Here is a 21,309-nt window from a genome sequence, read left to right as displayed (position 1 = left end):
AGGTGTTCGTCCTGTCTCGTGTCTGTGTGGGAGCGCAGGGGCCTTTGTACACTGATGAGCAGGTGCATTTTGCTTCTGGCCAGGGAGCGGCCCAGTGCTGGGGTTCCTGAATGGGCAGGCCAGGTTTTTAAGTGACTGATTTGCTCTCTGGGTCAGCTACAAAGATTTCAGGATTTGGACCGAGGTGGGCCCTAGGGTGTTTTGAGGGCTGAAAAAGTTGGAGCAAGGAGAGGTGAACTTGGCAATTAGATCATGGTTCTAACTGTAATTTTGGCTATGCCGTCTAATACCCCAGAAGTCAAAAACTTTGGGCAGTGTCTCCAAAGCAGCCAGATTTAAATACCTGCTCGCCTCTACTGTCTAGAGGCTCTTCCCGTCTCTGAGCCTCAGTTTCCTCATCTGGCCAATGGAGATAACACCAATGGTCCACTTGAGAGGATTCCCCAAAGTATGCGTGTGAAGTGCTAAGCACTGGGGCTGGGAACGGAACACATCATCATGTTGCAAATGGACGCCAACTGCTTCGAGGGACCGAGAGCTGCTTCTGGAACTGAGAACATTCTAGAATGTTCTTTGAATCACTTCAAGAACCAGCTGAATTCTTGAAGCAGTGCTAAACCATTTATTTATTGTGCACAATGCCCACAGTAGACTGTACCTGATCCTTACACCTGCAATCCTAGTTTCCCTTTAAAGTGTCATTTACGCACTCATCATATATTTATACAAGGGCTGTAGATACCAGCCTCTGGGTAGGGTACAGGGGTCATTGCATTCCTTCCCTCGAGGAGCCTTACGTTTGGTGAGACTGGAGGACACAGCAGTGGAGGTATGCTTGGAGGATGCAGGAGCCCAGAGGCCAGAAGCCTGGGTGAGGCCAGACCACCAGCCCCAGCCTGATGGTTGGGGGTGGGGCATCATTTGTTGCAGGTTTGCTGCAGGGAAAGACAGTGAGGGAGAATGATCGCTGTCAGGCGTAGCCCCCCTCTCTGGTTTTCCCCTTTGCACAGTAGAAGTGGAACTGGTCCCTTCTCCCAGGGCAGGGTAAGGGTTCTATGAGGCAGGCGTGGTGCTCGGCATGTGGTAAGTCGCCCTAAAGTGGCTGGTTGCTCCAGCTCCGTGTGTGGGGCTGAGGAAATAGCAGCACCTGGGGAGGGCTCGGCCTGGCCTGGGAGCAGGTGCTCCTGGAAGGCCTGATCCATGAGGGGAGAGAAGGGTGTGTCCGGTGAAGGAAAAAACAGCTCGTTGGAGGAGATGGGGTGAAGTGGCTGGTTGAAAAGAAGTAAATATCTCAACAGAGGAACAATTCTGTAAACGTTCCAAGTCAGCCCACAGTGCCTGGAGACCTGGTTATGGTTAACGGTGAGTCACCGCGGCCCGATGCCAGGACCCGGTATGTACAGGAAGCGTGTGTGGCGCCCGGGTGAGGTGAGGGGTATGCACTTCCTGCTTCCTCACTGGGAGAGCAGGGGACGTGCTGGCAGTGTGGAAAGTCAGGCTTGTTGGGAACTGATTTTCCTTTCTTGGTGGGCCTCCGGACCCCAAGTGCCCCTCTTCCTGTCCCCTCCCTTCCTCCTGCCCTCCCGGCACAAGCCCCTTCTCCATGGCCCTGGCCTCGCTCCCTGTTGAGGGCAGAGGGGCTGTGCGAAAAGGGCTCCTGCCCACACACCCCCTCCCAAGCCCCGCCACTTTCCCCGCCTGTGACTGGGAGCAGGACAGCAACCTGGGAAGTGAGGTCCTTCAGAAGCAGCTTTCTTTCTTTCTTTTTGTTTTGGTCTTTTTAAGGCCATACCCATGGCATGTGGAAGTTTCCAGGCTAGGGGTCGAATCAGAGCTTCAGCCGCTGGCCTATACCACAGCCATAGCAATGCCAGATCCAAGCCACGTCTGCAGCTTACACCACAGCTCACGGCAACACCGGATCCTTCACCACTGAGTGAGGCCAGGGATCGAACCTGCATCCTCATGGATACTAGTCAGATTCATTTCTGCTGAGCCACAACAGGAACCCCAGAAGCAGCTCTCTGCCTCCCGAGGCCCTCCTTGGATGACAGAGCTACAGATGGGAAGGACTCAAAGGACAGCTATTCTCTGGTGGCCCAGTCAGCATGATGTGACCTCAGGCTGGGTCACCTACTTGAATAAATGCATTCCAGACCCGTTTGTGACATCAGGAAAATTGCCTGCCACTTCTGTCCTTGCTGAGAACCAATAGTTCTGAGTTTGGTTTACCCTCAGGAAGCTGGGTTGAGCATCTGACCCATAAGTAGAGGGAATTTCACCTGAGAGCCTGAAATGGAGAGACATTTGGAAACATCATGACCATTTTCTTCCATTCGAGCCTCTAGGATGTTCCAGGCACTGTGCAAAGTGCTGCAAGAGACAGAGAGGGGTGAACACCATCAGGGGCTCCCCTTTGCTTTCAGGAAAGTCTCTCCTCCTTCACAGGCTTAAAAGGCCCCAGGTGATCTGGCTATTTAGACAGCAAGCCAGCCTCACCTTTCAGAGCCTCCTTGCTTGTGTGTCTGGAAAACGCCCACCTTCCCCCACTGAGATCGTACTTCTTCCAGGAAACCTCTTCTGACCACTTTTCCCTCCCCTGCAAGACGGGATTAAGTGCCGGGCTTTGTGCTTTCATGCCCTCTGCCCCTGACCCCAGTGGGGCACTTTTTAGCTCTGTTGTCTTCATCCCTTTGGGTGTCACTGTTACAGCCTTAGGGACCAGGACCCCTGGCGTGTGGAAGGCACACACTATTTCTTGAGCGAAAGAAAAGATAACACGATGACCCCACCTGAAGGAGTGTACGCTCTCCACTGGGGGAGATGAGGCATGTTCACAAGTAATTATAACACAGACAGGGAAGGAGGGCCGCAAAGAGTTTGCTCTGAGAGTTTGAGATGTGGAGAAATAATAAGCAACAAGAGGGGGAAGATGCAAAGACTTCAAGAGAAAAGTGGGCTTTGATCCGGGGCTGAAAGACCTGGACGTTTTCTGATAGGCGAACAATGAGAAGGCGGCATTCAAGGCAGGCAGATAGCCCAGCCCAGGCCCTGGGTGGGAACGTGAAGGGGGTGGGGAATTGTGAGGTCCTCCTGGTTTGAGTGAAGCTCAGGTGTCTCAGGTGGAAAGAAGGAGCTGCAAGGAGAACCTGGAGACTGAGCAGCACCTCCTCACAGTGTCTGGTCATCTTCCTCAAGCCCTGTGATGCTTGCTCACTGGCCGTCAGGATTCCCTATTTGATGCTCGTCCCTGCTTGGCTACCTCCCTTCTCCGGAGTCCCCTGTCCAGGCTGCATGCCCCCGGCTCTGCCGATGTGCAAGCCCTTCCTTGTGAGGGGGTTTGACTCTTCACACCTTTGTAGACATTGGGTCAGTTGCTTACGTTTTTAGGTGGGTGAATGAGGGGCCAGGGGTGTTAAGGGGAAGCCAGGACCAGGGGGAAGAGCACTGCATCCAAAGTCAGGATGCCTCGGCCGGAAGCCTGCTGTGTGTCCTGGGGTGAATCGCTCCCCTTCTCTGGCAGCTTCCCTTGATCATAAAAGATTCAGACCAGGCTATCCAACTACTTGTTAGCTTTGATAGTCTATGGTTAGCTAAACATTCTGCGTGAATGTCAGTTCAAAGGAGAAAGGTGGGAGTTCCCTCTGTGGCACAGCAGGATCTGTGGTGTCTCTGTAGTACCAGGACATAGGTTTGATCCCCAGCCCGGCACAGTGGGTTAAAAGGATCCGGCGTTGCTGCAGCTGTGGCATAAGTCAAAACCAAGGCTGGGATCTGATCCCTGGCTCCCTGGCCTGGGAACTCCAAATGCCGCAGACTGGCCAAAAAAAGTACATAAATAAAAATAAAATTTGAAAGAAGAGAAAGGAGAACATATGCAGAAATTTGAGGGGGGTTATGATAGACCTCTGGACCTTCACAACGGGAAAATAAGTTTTTTCTTTTGTTAAGAGACGCCTCAACTAATTGGACAAAAGCAAACACAGGCCAAAGGCCCAAGTGTTCAGAATTATCAACCAAGTTCTTGGATTTTGTTGGGTGTTCTTTTGGCCAAGAAGGTTTAGGACAATTGGCCGAGAAAGAAAATCTCTACCGCTGGTGTTGTCAAATATTTACTGAACTTCCCCCGAGAGAGAGGCACTGTTTGCTGACTGGCATCCAGACTTGGTTTTTAAGAGCTCCTATCATTGGCGTGACAGATCCTCAGAGAACTTCTGCACTAAAGAGAATCTTTAAAGGTCATCTACTCCAGTGACTCGTAACTTTTTCTGGACCCTGGAACCTTGGAGAATCTGAGGTTAGCAGAGGACACTAGGCCAGTACTTTGGGAAGGAGGGTGGCACGCACACAATTTTGCATAGTGTTTTAAAAGATTCACACTTGAGTCATTCCGAGAGCACTTAGAGAAAGGGGGGGAAAAAGAGAGACCCTCTCAGCCGATGACCAGAAGATGGGCTTTGGTGACTTCAGAGGGAGCATCCCTTACTGCCCGGAAGCTAGGTTAGTTCCCAGAAAGATAAGAACAAAGGCATAGACCCGCTTTGAGCGTGGAAATCAGAAATAGAAGGGAAAGTCTGAGATGCAACTTACAAGAACAGAAAGGAAATTAAAAATGTTAAAATACCCACCTAAAATGGAGAAATGTTTTCCTTTGACTGACTCAGAAAGGAAATCTCTAAATATATACAGAGGGTATTCAACAATGCACGGGACGGGGAGAGACAGTGCGGCTGCAGTTCTCACAAAAAATAACCAGCAGGTGTGCGCTCAACACTGAAGCATAGACCTGAGGTTGCCGGGTCCACCCTGACAGAGGGTTCGCGAGCAATGGGGGATTGCTATAGAAACCCTCATGCCAGTCGCCCTTACCTGGCGAGTTAAGGTGGCCTCTTAATGGGCACATCCCTGCAGCTATTCTGATGTCTCCTTCTGGCAGAGCACAGCCTGGAAGGTCAGGGTGTGGCCGAAGGCAGGGGACTTGAAGTTGAGAGGCTGGGGTTCAAATCCTAACTCTCCAATTCCCATCTCAGACATGTTGGGCCTTGGTTTGGTAAGATGAGGTAAATATGGACCACCTTGGTGAGTTATGAGGATTAAATGAGGCGTCATGGAGATTCACGGACCTAGCACAGAGCGTGTAGTTGGCACTCAGTGAATACTTGTGTGATACTGGGGTAACAGGGGGAAGAAGTTTACCCTCCTTTCCCCATTCCACCTAAGAGAGGAAGACGGGGCTGGAGGAGAGAAGAAAGTAGAAGATGGAAGACTCCTTTTTCTTTGGTTCCACAAATCCAAAATTTAGAAAATCTAGCATTTATACTCTGAATTAGTGTTTCTCCTTATTCTTCCTCACCTCAAGGACAAAGCTGTCCTCTAAGAAAGCTTCCGGTTTCTTCATTCGTGGATGCACACTTGCCATTACTTTGTCTGATTGTTTTAGGAAAGAAACAGACCCCACCACAGACCATGAGAAGGCTGGGGTTTAAGTTTAGTGCTGTCTGAGTTCCCACCATGGTGCAGTGGGTTCAGTATTTGAATATAACAGCTCAGTTGCTACAGAGCTGCAGGTTCGATCCCTGGCCCCTCGCAGTGGGTTAAAGGATCCAGCATTGCCGCAGCTACAGTGTAGGCTGGCAGGCGTGGCTCGGATTTAATGCCTGGTCTGGAAACTTCCATATGCCACAAGTATGACTATTGAAAAAAAAGGTGTAATGCTGTCATCAGATTCAAATTACAACAGAGCTGACGTGTTGTCTGTGAACTGATCTGCCAGCAGATTAAGTCTGGATGGTAAGCAGTTGAACTAATATGTAAGGTGGGATCTTTTTCTTAATAAACCCAAGGGGAAAACTCAGTGGAATCAGCCTATTTTGCAGGACCCGTGGAGATTTCCAGAGCTGAAACCCAGGAGCCTGAAGCATTCAGGTCTTCTGACTCCTCTGACCCAGTTTGTCCAGCTCCTCTTCTACTTCTGGAGTCACCCCTCACCTCCCAATGGCCAGAAGGGAGGCCTCCAGCCACCCTGGAGGCTACAGTCCAAAGCCACCTTACTCCAGGGTCTCCAGTGGGCAGCCAGTGCAGCACCAGCCCCCTTGATCCGGGTCAGCCCTGCCCCCATCTTCAGTTCATAGGATGTGCACATTCTAATCGCTGTGTTAGAACTTGAGAGCCAAACAGGATGTTTATGTAAATCAAGTCCAAGCTGCGTATTTTCCTAAGAACTTGAAATCCAAAGAAGCGAAGCATGTTGCTCAAAAGACACTAAAGGAGTGTGAGAGCCTGGCCTGGAACCCAGTTTCCTCCCTCCCAAGTCCAATTGTCCCTTGAGCGACCAGTGTGAGTCACACCAGAGAGGATAAGAAGATTTGGGGTGGGAGATGGGCAGAAGAGCCATTTCAGAGCCAGTCAGGCCAGCAGAGACGCGCGATGCTGCTAGAGGGGCTCGGGGCCCCGCAGAGCGGGTGTTCCTGTGTCCACAGCTCCAGGACGTCCTGCTGGACTCAGGCCTGGGGACATTTTATTTTGGGCGCCCAGGCTTTGGCACCCACCCAGACCTGGAGGAGGATGCTTGGTAAATCAAAGTAGCACCAGGTGTTTTGTGGCTCCAGAGGGATTAACAGCCCCAGGGAGAGCCCCCGGGGCAGATTTCTGAGGGACTTCAGTGAACTGGAGGGAGAAGAGCAACAGAGCAAGGACACAGGCAGGGTTGCTCATTCAGAAGAATGAAACAAGAGCTCCGGGCCAAGAGGCCGACTTGGGCATGTGTGTGCAAATATGGAAGTAAAGTGGTTTCTGGAGCAGCAACTATTACATGCTTATTGTTGATGGGGGGGGCAGTGCAGCGCGAGGGCTGCGTGTGTGTTGGGCTGGCGGCTGTTTTTCTAAACATGTGAAAAGCTGGAATGTATTTCCGAGAGTCCGAAATGTACTTAGCATGAGATAATACTCCTTTTATCCCTAACCCCGGCTGGGGCTCTGGTTAGAATTCTGTCTGCTTTTTTAGGCTTAAAGAGCTGGGGAGGGTTTAGAGCAGCGCTGCCCACAGGACTGTAATGTTGAGTTGTGTACGTAATTTAAAATTTTCTGGTATTAAAATGGAACAAGTGAAATTCATTTTAGTAACATATTTGATTTAATCCAACATACTTAAAATAGTGTCACCTTAACATATAATCAGTATAATCATCGAGATATTTTCCGTTATTTTCCATTGGCCCCATTGCAAGTGTTAAGTAGATGCATGTGGCTACTGGCTACCGTACTGGACAGCATAGGTTCAGAGGAAGAGAAATAGAAAGACGTACATGGTTAGCAAATGAGACCAGGGAAAGAAAACATAGACTTAGAAGAAAAAAAAAAAAATCTGAAGGTAAACAGCCTTTTAATGAAGGGCGAGTCCCTGTGATAGATAGCAGTGGTTTCCATCTCCACCCAGAGTCCATGTGCCATACCCATCCCCCAAGCCCTGTGTGCGTGCACGCGCGCGCACACACACACACACACACACACACACACCCTGCCCTCCCAAAAAAAACCTAGTTTACATTTTAGCTTTATGAGATGTTTGGTTTAAATCTAAGGAATACATTTCAAATAGGGAGAAATTGAAACTTAGCTAACAGGATAAATATTTAACTTGCCTTCCTTTATTCCACAAATGTTAAGTAAGGAAGCAAGTTACCTCTCAGGGATGAGTTCAGTTTGTACTAGATATTAAGTTTTTGTGATGTAAAGGCTGCCATGACATGCATCCTCTGGCTTGCATGTGACCTGAGACCAGGGACAGTATGAGCTGGCTCAGGCTCCTTTTTCAATACTGTGGCTCCCTGAGTTAATGAATGGATGATACCCATTCCACACACTGGACCTTTTACATGAAGAAAGAGGATGCAAGAAAAAAGTTACAGATCCTGTTTGCAGAAGAGGCAGGAGCTGGGTGTTGGTATCACCCTCACCCCAGCTGTCCCATCGTGAGCCAAGAGGGCGATGGTGTATGGCGATTAGACCCTGAGAGCTTCAGTACTCCATGGCTTTGCCACCTTGTGCAAATCTTCAGACTTCTCAAGCCTTAAAATTTCCATTTCTGCCCTCCCCAAGTAAAGGGTGAATATAAAAGTCAGGTGAGGTAATGGACCTCTATATGTGCTTTGAAAGCAACTAAAAAAAAAAAGTTTCTGTCGTGGCTCAGTGGAAATGAATCTGACTAGGAACCATGAGGTTGTGGGTTCGATCCCTGGCCTCCATCAGTGGGTAAAGATCAGGCATTGCCGTGAGCTCTGGCGTGGGTCACAGACAGGGCTCAGATCTGGCATTGCTGTGGCTTTGGCATAGCCCAGCAGCAACAGCTCTGATTAGACCCTTAGCCTGGTAATCTCCATATGCTGTGGGTGTGGCCCTCAAAAGACAAAAAAAAAAAAAAAAAAAAAAAGCAGCTTTACAGGTGTTCCTGTTGTGGCTCAGCGGTTAATGAACCCAACTAGCACACATGAGGATGCAGGTTCGATCCCTGGCCTCACTCAGTGGGTTAAGGATCCAGCATTGCCATGAGCTGTGGTGTAGGTCGCAGATGCGGCTTGGATCCTGCATTGCTAGTGGCTGTGGTTGTGGCATGGGCCGGCAGCTACAGCTCCGACTGGACCCCTAAGCCTGGGAACTCCAATGCCTGACTCCAGGGTTTCTGTGGGACTCACTGACAGTAATGTCAGTGAGCACATTTAATAATGTGGGAATGGCCAGAGGATGAAAGAGAAGGTCCAGTGGGACAGTAAGTGAATCCAGGAGACAAGCCTACCACTAACTTGCTGGGTAACCTCAGGGAATGCCCTCCCCTTTTCTGGGCCTTCCTGTGAACAAGTGGGTCACACACACAAATATCTAAGTGCCCTTCTAGAAGGCGTTGGAGGTGCTGTGGCTCATTGCTATTATTGCATATTACCTGGAGGGTTTTTCCAAGGATGGCTCTTCAAATGTTGATTTAAGGAGACTTCTTAGAGCTTGCAGTTGAATCCTCTCTGGGGGAAATAATTCCACACACCCTTCCTGTGACGGCCTATACGATCCTTACTTAAAAGACAGGTCTGCTTGAGCTGGTGAATGAAGAATGATGGGGGCATTTCTACAGCTGTGTCAGGACACACCCTCCTATGTCTGGAAGCAAGCCCTGCCCTGTGAGCTTATCAGAACTCATCTGTCACACAGCTGGGGTGGATCACGTGCAGCTTTTTCCTGGGGAACAGTATTGTTTGATACATCATGTAGTACCAAGGAGTTTGTCAAAAGCACTGGTTTTTGTAAGTATGGGAAAATGGCATCTCTGAGAGTTTTACAAACTTGCTTTGTCAGAGGAGGCTCCCTGTCAACAAAGTAACCGAAACTGGCTTCTGGTACAGCCATCCTCGCATAGATGCCAGCCGAGAGCCAGGGGACCAAAGTGTGTTGTTTACGGAGGGACATGACTGTTCCTTTAAGGCAGCCCTTCTGTGTCTTCCCTGCCCATCTGGGGTCCCTGTGTTATTCATTCTCACCTCACTGCAGCCATGTTCCCATTGCATTGCGTGGATGCTTGCTTCTAACTCTGTACATTGCATTTTCTCCTCTGCACCCACCGTGTTGTCGTGGAAACTCAGTGGCCATATGCCACGAGTATCCGGTGTCATCGAGTGTGCTGGTGTGGTATGTGTATTTGCTCACACTTTTATTTTGACTCCTTTCCAATGTGACATCTGCTAAAATGTCTCCCTTATAATTTGCTTGGTGATCACAGCCTTCTCATCATTCATTGAGAGCAGGACCTGATCTCACAGAGTCTGAAAAGAGCTATGTGGTAAGATGCCTGTTGAATAAGACTGTAGCTTTTCTAAAGAGAATTAATTCTTCCTGACCTCTAGGCTCTAGACTGGAGTAATGCCTGGTTAACTTACAGAGCCATTCTTTACAAGAATCATATGGCTATTGTAGTAGACAAAGATGCTAGGCCACCCCCTCCCCTCTCAAAAAAAAAAAAAAAAAAGGCAGAGGAATATAGAGACCATATTTCTCCTCTGGCTACATGGGGGTTTAAATTCAGGTGCTAGTGCATGAATGGGGATACATACTTGCATTTCTATCCTGAAGTTATTCTGTTTGTAACCATTACTCACTAAATTACAGGCTTTTATGCTGCTGGCTTTTTTTTTTTTTAAATATTCATACTAAATCCCAAATTCTTCTGTATCTCACCTGTTTTTTTCCATGCTTACGCCTGGATCCCTCCTGCACTCCACTACTGGAATACCTATATTTTTAACCTGGATCTTCAACTCTGTTGTTTCCCTGGACTTATGTGCTTCGTCTGGAATGTCACATCTCTTCCTCTCTTTCTTTTTTTTTTTTTTCTCTTGTGTCCCCATGTTGACTGTTTTATGGGGGTTTCTGGATCTCTCGGGGCCACCTCACAGGAAGCAGTTTGCAATGAGATCATAAACATTGCCGAAAAATCGGTTCATTACTGCAGCACTGTTTCTCATCCCCTTGACTTTCATCACAAGGTATCCCCTTCTGACAATAAATCATCTTTAATCATTTCTCAGCAACCTCAAGCCCAGCAGCGAAGAGTCACCCCAGACAGGAGTCAAACCTCCCAGGATTTGTAAGTACACTTGGCGAACCTCCATTTTCGTGGCCTCGGGAGGCTGTTGGGCCTTAGGAAATGGATCGTTGACTGAGCAGGGGCAAGCCCTTGGGGGGAAAGAATGGTCGCCCCCAACTTCTCTGAGGGTTTCTCATAAAGCCCTTTCCAATCAGCCCAAGGGAAAACAGGTGGCAGGTAAAATAAAGGAGGTCAGAGACTGTTAGAGGAGAGACAAGTAAAAGCATTAACTGCCCTACGGGGCAGAGGGGAGCTGGGCTGGCTGGTTTCATTCCCAGTGTGGTGGGAAGATAGAAGAAAGAGGGGTGAATTCGGATTGGAGACGAGTGAATGGGATTGATTTAAACCAACAGTATTGGCTATCTCCTATGTTTTAAGCACAGAGGCGTCAACTCCATTCATAGAAGAAGGGGGTTTGGAATGAGTGTCGAAAGACAAATTGGATTTGAGAGCTAGAGCAGGGGGGTCAAAGTCTTCCCAGCTGAGGAAGCCAGATGTGCCAAGGCCTGGGGGCAGGGTGTGTTTGGAGAAGGTCCGGAAGACCCCAGGGGCCACAGTGCCTGGAAGAGATGAAGGCAAAGCCAAGGAGCAGGTCGGGGTCCGTTTGTAGAATGCAGAAGGCAGTGGAAATAGGTTGGGCTTTTAGTCTGCATTCACTCAGGAACTACGGGAGGTTTTTAAAATACAGAACAATGGGTTGGATTTTGTTTTGGGGTGATGACTCAGGCAGCAGAGTGGAGGCTGGATTTGAGAGACAAAAGGACAAAGATGATGGTTAGGAGATAAGAAGCCAGCAAAGAAATGCTGAGGGCCTGAGCTAGGACAGAGTGGGCGCTTCGTGCATGGAAGTATATAAGATTTCCCAACGAGACAGGGGTAAAGGGAGACGAGAACGGAGCGTAGATCCTTGGGGAACCAACTTCGAAGGCCACCAAGTAGCAGCCAAGCAAAGGGACAGCAAGAGACACAGGCGAGGGCCTGAGAGCCTCCGGTTATGTGGAACAGAGCAAGCAGGGTGTGGTCAGCGGTGCCCCTGCTTCAGAGAGGCCGAGGAGGGTAGGACTTAAGAAAATTGGGAAAGTCACCTGCGACCTCTGCGATGGCAGTGCTGGAGAGGGGGAGGCAGATGCTCCATTAGGAAGGGCTGATGAGTCACTGTGAGGGTGAGGGCAAGGAGCAGGGTGGGGTGTAATACATTCAGGGCATAGCAGAGCCAGGGGAGGTGTTTTTAGGATGCAGAGACTTAGGCCCATTTGTACTTGAGGAGAAGGACTTGACAGACTCAAAAGAGTTAAGGGAATAGTCCCAGGATGGGAGTTTAGCCTGGCCTGGACAAGGGACCCTTCCTCACACGTGGAAACAGGAGCAGGAGAGGAGGAAAATTAACTGCTGCCTGCAGTGAGCTTCTTCCTCAGGAAATGGGGGAAGAGTAAAGAGCCCTCTGCCCAGAGCCAGGCACCAGAATTGGCAAAGGAGGCGGGAAGGACTGTATCTATGGAACCATGTCCTGAAGAGGGCAAAGCCTGCCCAAAATAAGGAACAGGCAGACACCAGGAGTAATTTCCCAGAGCTGAGGCTGGTCAAGGCGTTGAGGTGGGGGTAGGAGACAGCAGGCACATACAGAAACATCAAAACATATTCATGTACCAACTGGAAATCCATCTGCATCACTTAATTCGTCATTAGAGACCTTCCTTCTGGCAGACAGATCCATCTCCCAGAGTTTCACTGCATTTGGATAAATACTATAAAATTAAATCGGGAGTTCCCGTCTTGGCTCAGTGGTTAACGAATCCGACTAGGAACCATGAGGTTGTGGGTTCAATCCCTGGCGTTGCTCCATGGGTTAAGGATCTGGCGTTGCCGTGAGCTGTGGTGTAGGTCGCAGACGCAGCTCAGATCTGGCATTTCTGTGGCTCTGGCATAGACCAGTGGCTACAGCTCCGTTTCAACCCCTAGCCTGGGAACCTCCATGTGCCGTGGGAGTAGCCTAAGAAATGGTAAAAGACAAAAAAAGAAAAATAAATAGATAAAATTAAATCGCCCCTTTGGTTTTAGCAGAGGAAAACAAGCCTCTTGTTTCTGGGAACTTGTTTCCACTTACTTGTCTCTCTTGCCCACACACTGGGATCCACTGGCTTCCACTGAAAACGATAGGTGATTGGCTCATTTGCAGAGTGTTGGCAACTACTGTTGTGTTCCATCAAATTAGCAAGCAAACAGAATTATGTGAACTGGGGCATAGTAGATACTTCTTACATATTTGCCCAAGGAATACACGAAAGCAAGCTTTTATTTGTTGCCAAAGCAGGTATCAGATTTTACCACAAGTAACCCAGCTTTCTGCAGAGCCTGATCGCACAACAACACAGACCGAATTGCCTTAGGCCAATTAGCAAGTACATAAAAATCCTAACCCCAAACATCCCCAGGAGAGAAATGCTTTCAAGAGTTTCAGAAAAATGGCATGCACACATGGAAGCAATTAATGAAAGGCGTGTTGGCAGGTAAAGAACCTCAAGGTAGCTTTGCTGAACAGCGAGGCAACTGGGATGTACTTTTTAAAATTATATATATAGAGTTGTCTCCTCCAATTATGTGACCAGAATATAATGCCTGTCTCTGAAGCTAAGTATCTTCTGATTATCCTTGATAATCTACATGTATTGTCCTGTTAAGAGAATGACTTATTTAAAGGGGGAGCATCTAGACAAAAAAGGTTGGCCATGGCAACCACCTGAGACTAAATAAAAGGACTGATAAGGATTTGCTTCTCAGAAGTTCCCCATCCCAGTGAATTTTATCACCTGTTGAATGGCTTTCCCTAGATGCTAAGTTTTTAGAAAAATGGCTAATAAAATACTTAGATCCCCCATGATGAGTAGGAAACACTACCCAAGAGTTGACCGAACTGAGTTTTGAAAACTCATTATTTAATCCCATCAGTGTGTGAGTCTCTTAATAGTTACTCTTCCCATTTACAGATTTAGCTACCAAGCATTGTATAGCTATATACCGCAGAATGATGATGAATTGGAACTCCGAGATGGAGATATTGTTGATGTCATGGAAAAATGTGACGATGGATGGTTTGTTGGTAAGTCATCTTGTCATGCTTTTCTTACTAGTGGCATAAATCGAAGAAGTAACTGGGAGTGATGAGTCATGGAAAGGGCAGTTTTCTCTGCACAGAAAGAAGGGCCTTCTCAGTTCCTTTACTACTGTGAGGAATGCTGGGGCTCCCCAGTTTATGTTGGCTCTCAAGGCAGCGTGGATGATACTGACATTGAACCTCAAAACCAAATATGCCAACATCTACTGCACGGAAGGGCAGCTGCCAGCTTCATCCACTGAGTTTTGTTTGTATTTCTATCATGCAACTCTGTCTTACATTTGGCGTTTATTTTTAAAACGCCTATGAAACAACACAAGTACATCCAAACCTAGATTTGTGTCCTGAAACTTGAGCATATGTGTAGACAGTCCACAGACTTTATTCCAGGCTTCAAATAACTTTTGTCAAAGCAACCTGCTTTTTGGGTTTTGTTTTTTTGTTTTGTTTTTTTTTGGCCGCACTCATGACCTTTGGAAGTTCCCGGGGCCAGGGATTCAATCCAAGCCACACCTGCAAACTTCACCCTAGCTGTGGCAATGGTGTGTCCTTTAACCCACTGCACCAGGTCAGGGATCGAACCTGCACCTCTGCAGCGACCCCAGCTCCTGCAGTCAGATTCTTAATCCGTTGTATACCATGGTGGGAACTCCCAACCTGCTCAATTAAAACAAAGGATTCACCTTTATAGGAGGGGGAGATATGGATCAGAATTTGAGATTCTGTAACAAAACAGACAAGTGTTACACTTTCTTAGTGAAGCTCTTTCAACAACCTGCCTTAAGAATTATCCTCTTCAACATAATTTTGAGGAGTTCCTGTCATGGCTCAGCAGAAACGAATCTGACTAGTATCCATGAAGGATGTGGGTTCGATTCCCTGGCCTCGCTCCGTGGGTGAAGGATCTGGCGTTGCTGTGAGCTGTGGAGTAGCTCGCAGACGTGGCCCAGGTCCAGCATTGCTGTGGCTGTGGTGTAGGCCGGCAGCTACAGCTTTGATTCTCCCCCTAGCCTGGGAACCTTCCATATGCCACAAGTGGAGCCCTAAAAAGCCAAAAAAAGAAAAAGATCATTTTGAGATTCAGACACTCAGGCCCAAAGGCATTAGATAACTAGCCCCAAAGGCATTAGATAACTAGCCCCAAGGTCACCGCCCAGGGAGCACCAGGTAGGGCCAGTATTTGAACTCAGGCCTACCCCTCCTTGAGCCTATGTTCTCTCTACTTAGGCAGGAATATAATGTTAAGAGCTGGAGTTCCCGTCGTTGCTCAGTGGTTAACAAATCCGACTAGGAACCATGAGGTTGCAGGTGCGATCCCTGGCCTCACTCAGTGGGTTAAGGATCCGGTGTTGCCGTGACCTGTGGTGTAGGTCGCAGATGCAGCTCGGATCCCACGTTGCTGTGGCGAAGGCCAGCGGCTACAGCTCTGATTAGACCCCTAGCCTGGGAACCTCCATATGCCATGGGTGTGGCCCTAAAAAGACAAAAAAAAAAAAAAATGTTAGGGAGCCATCGACACACTTTGTCTCAGTTTTCCCCTTAAACAACTGGCTTTACCCTTTTTTCCAAGGACCAACTCTTTCCTGATCTCTCTAGCAGAGCTTTGCTAAAGCGAAGTGAGGTCAGGGCTGGGGCCCTGAGAGAACTGCAAAGCCTCAGCATAAATGGGAAGCCAGAAAGGTTTACCAGCTTCCTAGAAAGCCGCCTCATCATACCAGGATAATATTCAAAATATTATCACGAATATGTCATCAGTATAAAAAATTGCAAGGGAGATATTTTACCTTCTTCTAAGAAGAAGTCTTTGAAATCCAGTGTATATTTTACAGTCAGAGCGTAGCTCAATATAGACCAGCCATGTTTTGGGGGCTCAGGAGCCACACAGGGCGATCATATGTAGAGTGCAAACTAGCTACTAACCTCTTCCAGGAATATTTACATTTTTTTTATGAGAATATGAGATGGGGTGAGGGGCATCCCAGGCTGCTTTGTTAAGGAAATTTTTTAGATTCCTTAATTGTTCCAACACTTAGAAAAGTAGCTTTGTATTCAGACAAGACATAAAGTAACCCAGACAGCTCTTCTTTCTCATCGATGGAAAGGTACACACCAGCTATACAAGCACATCTCTGGGCCTTATCCTCTCAATTCTCTGCAACCTCTTCGACACTCCACCCTCCTCCACTGGGGCTGGTTGAGAGGTTTTTTTTTAAGGACTGTACCTGCGGCATATGGAAGTTCCTGGGCTGTGGGTTCGAATCTGAGCTACAGAGGTCAGCCTCCGCCACAGCCACAGCAGCACCAGATTCGAGCCACATCTGTGGCCTACACCACAGCTCACTGCAACACCAGATCCTTCACCCACTGAGCAAGGCCAGGGTTCAAACCTGCATCCTATGAATCCTAGTGGGGTTCTTAACCCACTGAGCCACCCTGGGAACTCCTCAGCTGATTGTTTTAGATGGCCTTAGCTTTGACACATTTGGTGTAGAAGTTTGACTGCTGGCAAAAACTCCATCCCCCTGGCAGTGGCTGCTTGAAATGTGTTGAACCGGATTGTGACGGCTGGCCAGGCCAGCTGGGGGGAGGATGTAATGATCATATTGTGATATCTGCTAACAGGAAGGTAACAATGACACAATGTGTCATCACCCAGCACCTCCCAGCTTTAGAGAGAGAAGCCCAAGGAAAGGAACAAGATTAGGGAATCCAGCAATTCTGGGTGTGGAGCAGCCCGGGAATGGCTTTGTTCCCTGGTAGCTCAGTGCTCCTGGCTCAGCAGGAACCCTGACAATGTTGGTAGCAAAGACAGGGAATCAGTTTGGGGCTGAGGGGAGAAATTTCCCTTCGCCGCGCATTCAGATCGAATGGACGTCTAGAAATATTACAGCTTAGAAATTCTAAATCCTTAGCACCTTCTTGTGTTGAAATGTGTTCATTCTTTCCTAATGGAGAAATATGGGAGAGATCAGTGGCCTGGGAGTCGGAAGACCTAGGTTCAAAGTCAGCTCTGATATTGAAGCTCTCTGACTTCCAAGTTTACTATCTTAAAAGATGGGAGGGTTCCAGGAGTTCCCGTTGTGGCGCCGTGGTTAACGACTCCAACTAGGAACCATGAGGTTGCAGGTTCCATCCCTGGCCTTGCTCAGTGCGTTAAGGATCCGGTGTTGCCGTGACCTGCGGTGTAGGTTGCAGATGCGGCTCGGATCCCGAGTTGCTGTGGCTCTGGCATAGGCCGGTGGCTATGGCTCTGATCAGACCCCTAGCCTGGGAACCTCCATATACACGGGAGCAGCCCTAGAAAAGACAAAAAAAAAAAAAAGATGGGAGGGTTCTGAATGCCTTGCTTATCATCAGCATTATTCTTCGACCTAAAGGAGATAAGAGACAGTGGGTTGGAAACTATATGCTCTTCTACAAGCTGTAGGATTGTTATCAAAGGCTCTCTGAACTCTTTGAGGTGAGTCTTGTCATTGTGTATGTGTCTTTTTTTCCCCCCTTTTTTCTAGGTACTTCAAGAAGGACAAGGCAGTTTGGTACTTTCCCAGGCAACTATGTGAGGCCTTTATATCTATAAGAAGACTGAAAACCACGGAGATGATCCTTTATTGGAGGATGAAGCAGAATTCATGTATTGGTCTCTTTATTTAAATGTTGAGTCAGTAGGAAAACTAATGCAGTGGATAAAGTAAGAAGCAAAAGAGGACAGAGAAGTGTTGTGTTTAAAACCCGAGCCTGTCTAAGTTTACTTATCAGACAGGACTTGAACCATGCAAAAAAAGGAATGAGGCAAAGCAGTATTAGTTTAGCTGCTTCTGGGAGCCACGCCGGCCCTGCCCTTCTCCCTCCGCCTCCTGCCCGGCTTGGGTAAACCGAGCTGCGGCAGGGTCCCGGAGCAGTTAGGTCAGAAAGGCCTCCTGCTGCCCCAGGCTTGACCAGCTTTGGCTCAAAAGGGTCGTTTGTCCTGCAGGAGCCCTCGGAGCACCGAGCAGAGTCCCAGCCATTCTGCAAGGCTCCATGTAGACTCCCCCTCGTCTCGCCCTTAGCCCTGCTAGAGATTAGTTGGGACTGCTGAGATGCCTCCTAAACAGTGGGGGAGCCCCCAAACGACCCCAGCCCAAGTCCCTCACTGCAGGTATGTTGGGAAGTGGAGGTCAGAGTAGGGGCCCTGTGCATTCAGCCTGCCTGCAGCATTGCCACCAGTGCCCCGATGTTCAGCCAGAAAAGCACACAAGGTTTGCACGTGGAGCAAGGGGGCCAGGCAGAAAGTGAACATTTGCCTTTCAAGTGATTAAGGCAAGAAGCCCTATAGCCCTTGAGATTCTTGCAGTGGCTCCTTCCCCATTATCACTGGCTTTTACAAATAGTCACCTTCAGGGCAGCACAGTTTCCTAGCAGAATGCCAAGGCCACCCTTCCTTGTCTGGATTGTTTTAGGCCAGGACAGTTTGGGGTGGCTGGGCCTATTCTCAGAGAACCAAGCATGGTGTTCAGTGGTTCATTTAATACACACTCTTGTACACTGGATGCTCCCAGGCTTCAGAAAGGGTTGCATGTCTCCATTTTTCACTCCCCACAGAGTCCAGGGACCACTCACAATACAGCAGCCCAGGGTTATGTATCCTGGCTTCTCTCCAGCACAGAAGGTGCAGTGACCCTAAGTGTGAGGCCATATGATTCATCCACCCCCCAGGACATCTGTCCTTTGGAGGGGTCAGAGCCAAGGAAGGAGGCCCCTGTGAGGTGTGGGGTGTTCGGTCACAGCTTTATCCAGGGCAAGGGTGTTTATCAGCCCATGAGACACCTTGAAGAGACGAAGCTAGAAATGACCCGCTCCCTGCCTGCTGGGAACTCAAGAGGTGGTTGGGGAGACAGACACGCAAGGAACATTCAATCCAGAGAGACTGTGATATGTGCTAAGAAGGGTTGAAGAGGGAGAGATGAATTTTCCCTGAAGGGATCCTAAAGGCATAGTCATATTTCTGTCTCCGTTAGCTCACTTTTGAACAGCTAGGTTGCTGGAGGAAACTTGAGGGCTAGTTTTTGGCTAGAAATACTTGGAACCTGTTCCAGGGTCTTCGAACTCATCCTCCCTACAAATATGCATTCAAGGTCACAAATAGGTGGACCAGTTCTAGGCTGGTCGAGTGTGTACAGGGACCGCGGCTCTCTGCATATAGCTCAGAATTGTCCCAGGACCGATGTCCCAAGTCTGGAGTCTTCATAAGTAGGCAAAGAATGTCTTCAGTGCCTCTGCGTCTGTCTCCACTACTCATCTTAGGACCCCCATCAGCTACCCACCCTGCGTCAGACAGCCACAATACCCTCACTTTCTCCCAGTCCTTTCAAATCCTGCTCTCAGGAAAGCACCTGCCACTGACTCCTTCACACTAGAGTGTAAGTGACTGATAGGAGGAACGTGTTACTTCTTTCAGAAACACTGGCTTTTTAACAAGGACACAGCAGAGCCTTAATCCCAAGGGGGAAAGTCTGTGGAACTACCAGGGCTAGGTTGTGGGGGAGGGGAGCAGGTAGGGGTGGATGCACTTCCTGGGTGGAAAGGGACTCCTTGATACTCCTTAAATTAAGACTCAGTGCCCTTGGACGGTGAGGTGGGCCTTCCAAAGCAATATGTTTCTGTCTCTGCTTCCCTGCTCCCCACCCCCAAACGTAGTTCAAGTGCATCTATGCCTGTGCATTTTGTAGCATTTCACCCATTTTGGAATGTAATTCTTATCCCGGCTAAATGTGTTTCCTGGTCTTTCTTCGAGGCAAACCCTGAACAACACAATCTTACCTGTTTAGAGGGGTACTTATTAAGTAGGTTATTTTGAACACCTCTTTAAATACAGCTAGAAAATAAACCAATTTGTAAAGCCACATTTGCATATGATGCCAGCCACAAAACTTTGTACATCTCCAGAATCCCAGGTATGCCTCACCCATTTGCCCGCCTTGAATCAACTCATCTGTTACAACTTTGCGTCTGTTACAACTTCAGCTTCCTACACACAATAAAACAAGAAACAAAGGGTTCGACTGCTCCTTTGTCCTCAGACATTTAGGAATATAAAATACCTATTTTTATGCTGAGATATTTATACAGGTTTATTAATCCAAGCGCAACTAACTGGAGGCATGTGCCCTACAACACATTTTGATAGATGAGTCATGCTTCTGGGTAAAGGCAAGCCCCAAACTACTTATCTTTTGCAGTCTCTCTGGGTCAGTAAGAGGAAAAAAAAAAAATCATATGCTTAAGAAGTGGGACTGTAAATATGTATATTTAACTTTGTATATCCCATGTACCTACTTTGTATAGAAAAATCATTTTAAAAATTTGAACTGAAGCGGAGGTAAATAAGGAAGTCAGGAAGGTTTTTTTCTTTTGCCTATTTAAATGAAGGAATTCCAAACTGACCTGCAGGTTTTTAGCACAAAAATAGCCATGGTAAAGTGTTACAATAATCATTCTTTCTGGGAGAGAAGGTAACTTCTCAATTACAGTAGATTTTCTTATTATTTGACTTTTTTTGCAGTCCTATTTACCTGCAGTAGTATCAAGTCCTATTGCTAGAATAGGTTACTACAAAAAAAGACATCCTGAAAGAAAAATAACGGACATTCTATATAACCAGTTAATTTAAAGTATTGCCATTTAAATTACACACCAAGAGCATGTACTATGCACAGATTTTCCGTTCATTATTTTTTTTCTTGCAGTGGATCGATTTGACAAATAGATGTTGAATTATTCCATTTGCTGTATATATTATTTAATAAACTTTATTCAGAATTTGGTGGCATAGGTTTGTTCTTTTCCTTGTTTCTTTCCTTCCCATGACAAATTTTTTAGTTGAGGCTTCTGTTCCCTGCTTCAATGTTATCCACTCTCCTTTTCCATTCTTAATCCCTTACCATCTGGCTTACACCGCACTCCTTGAAGACACCACTTACAGTGTTCTCAAAAAGGGAACTATATGATGCTCTCTGAATTGACTTTTTTAATTTTAAAAAAATGCCTATGTCTCTAAAAGACAAAGTGAAACATAAAATATGTTTAATAGGTCTCCATTTACTCCACAAGATAGGAGTACAGAAAATCAGACTGCATTTAGTTTTTCTAAGCGAATTAAATCCAGCTGAGTCTTCTCTTGCCTTGGTGGGTGAAAATGAGGTCTTGTCCTTAGCTTCCTCCCAAACTATGTGTGTCAAGCCCACAGCACAAGGCATCCTCATCTGCCATCTCCCTCTGGGGTGGGCCGGGCTACAGCAGCAGCAACCTGTCCCACAACAGAAAACCCAAAATTTCCACCCTCTCTCTCCCGCTTATGTCCTCCTCCACCTTCAACTCCAAGTACCAGTTTGTACCACTCCCCCTTTGGGGTGACCCACTGGAATCCCCCTTAAGCCTCCAGCAGTCCTGGGAAAAGGGTCACCTCCCAGGGGTCTGACAGCCTTGATACTGGGCTCTGAGTCACAGGTACTACTTCCTGCCTTCTGTCCCATCCAACAAATCCACCAGCTGTATCTTCAAAATACCTTTCGAAGCCAACCACTTCTATCACCAA

General features: G+C 47.8%; 1 protein-coding gene across 41 annotated transcripts in view; it reads left to right on the top strand.

Moving 5' to 3' along the window:
• SORBS1 (sorbin and SH3 domain containing 1) overlaps positions 1 to 20,015 on the top strand; it is a 242,569-nt gene extending 222,554 nt beyond the window's left edge. For 21 of the 41 annotated variants that reach the window (XM_047760535.1, XM_047760533.1, XM_047760537.1 and 18 more), the window contains 4 exons: positions 9,764 to 9,823; positions 10,569 to 10,627; positions 13,612 to 13,724; positions 17,249 to 20,015. In XM_047760535.1, coding sequence (XP_047616491.1) covers positions 9,764 to 9,823; positions 10,569 to 10,627; positions 13,612 to 13,724; positions 17,249 to 17,316 — 300 coding nt within the window. In that variant the 3' untranslated portion in view covers positions 17,317 to 20,015. The remainder of the gene's footprint in view (positions 1 to 9,763; positions 9,824 to 10,568; positions 10,628 to 13,611; positions 13,725 to 17,248) is intronic. The other 20 variants (XM_047760565.1, XM_047760562.1, XM_047760567.1 and 17 more) reach the window with 1 other exon arrangement.
• The last annotated feature ends 1,294 nt before the right edge of the window (positions 20,016 to 21,309 follow it).

Source organism: Phacochoerus africanus, chromosome 15 (assembly GCF_016906955.1).
Source record: "Phacochoerus africanus isolate WHEZ1 chromosome 15, ROS_Pafr_v1, whole genome shotgun sequence".
NCBI classification, from domain to species: domain Eukaryota; kingdom Metazoa; phylum Chordata; class Mammalia; order Artiodactyla; family Suidae; genus Phacochoerus; species Phacochoerus africanus.
Note: the sequence above shows the minus strand (reverse complement) of the source record. Positions and strands in the feature narration are given on the sequence as shown.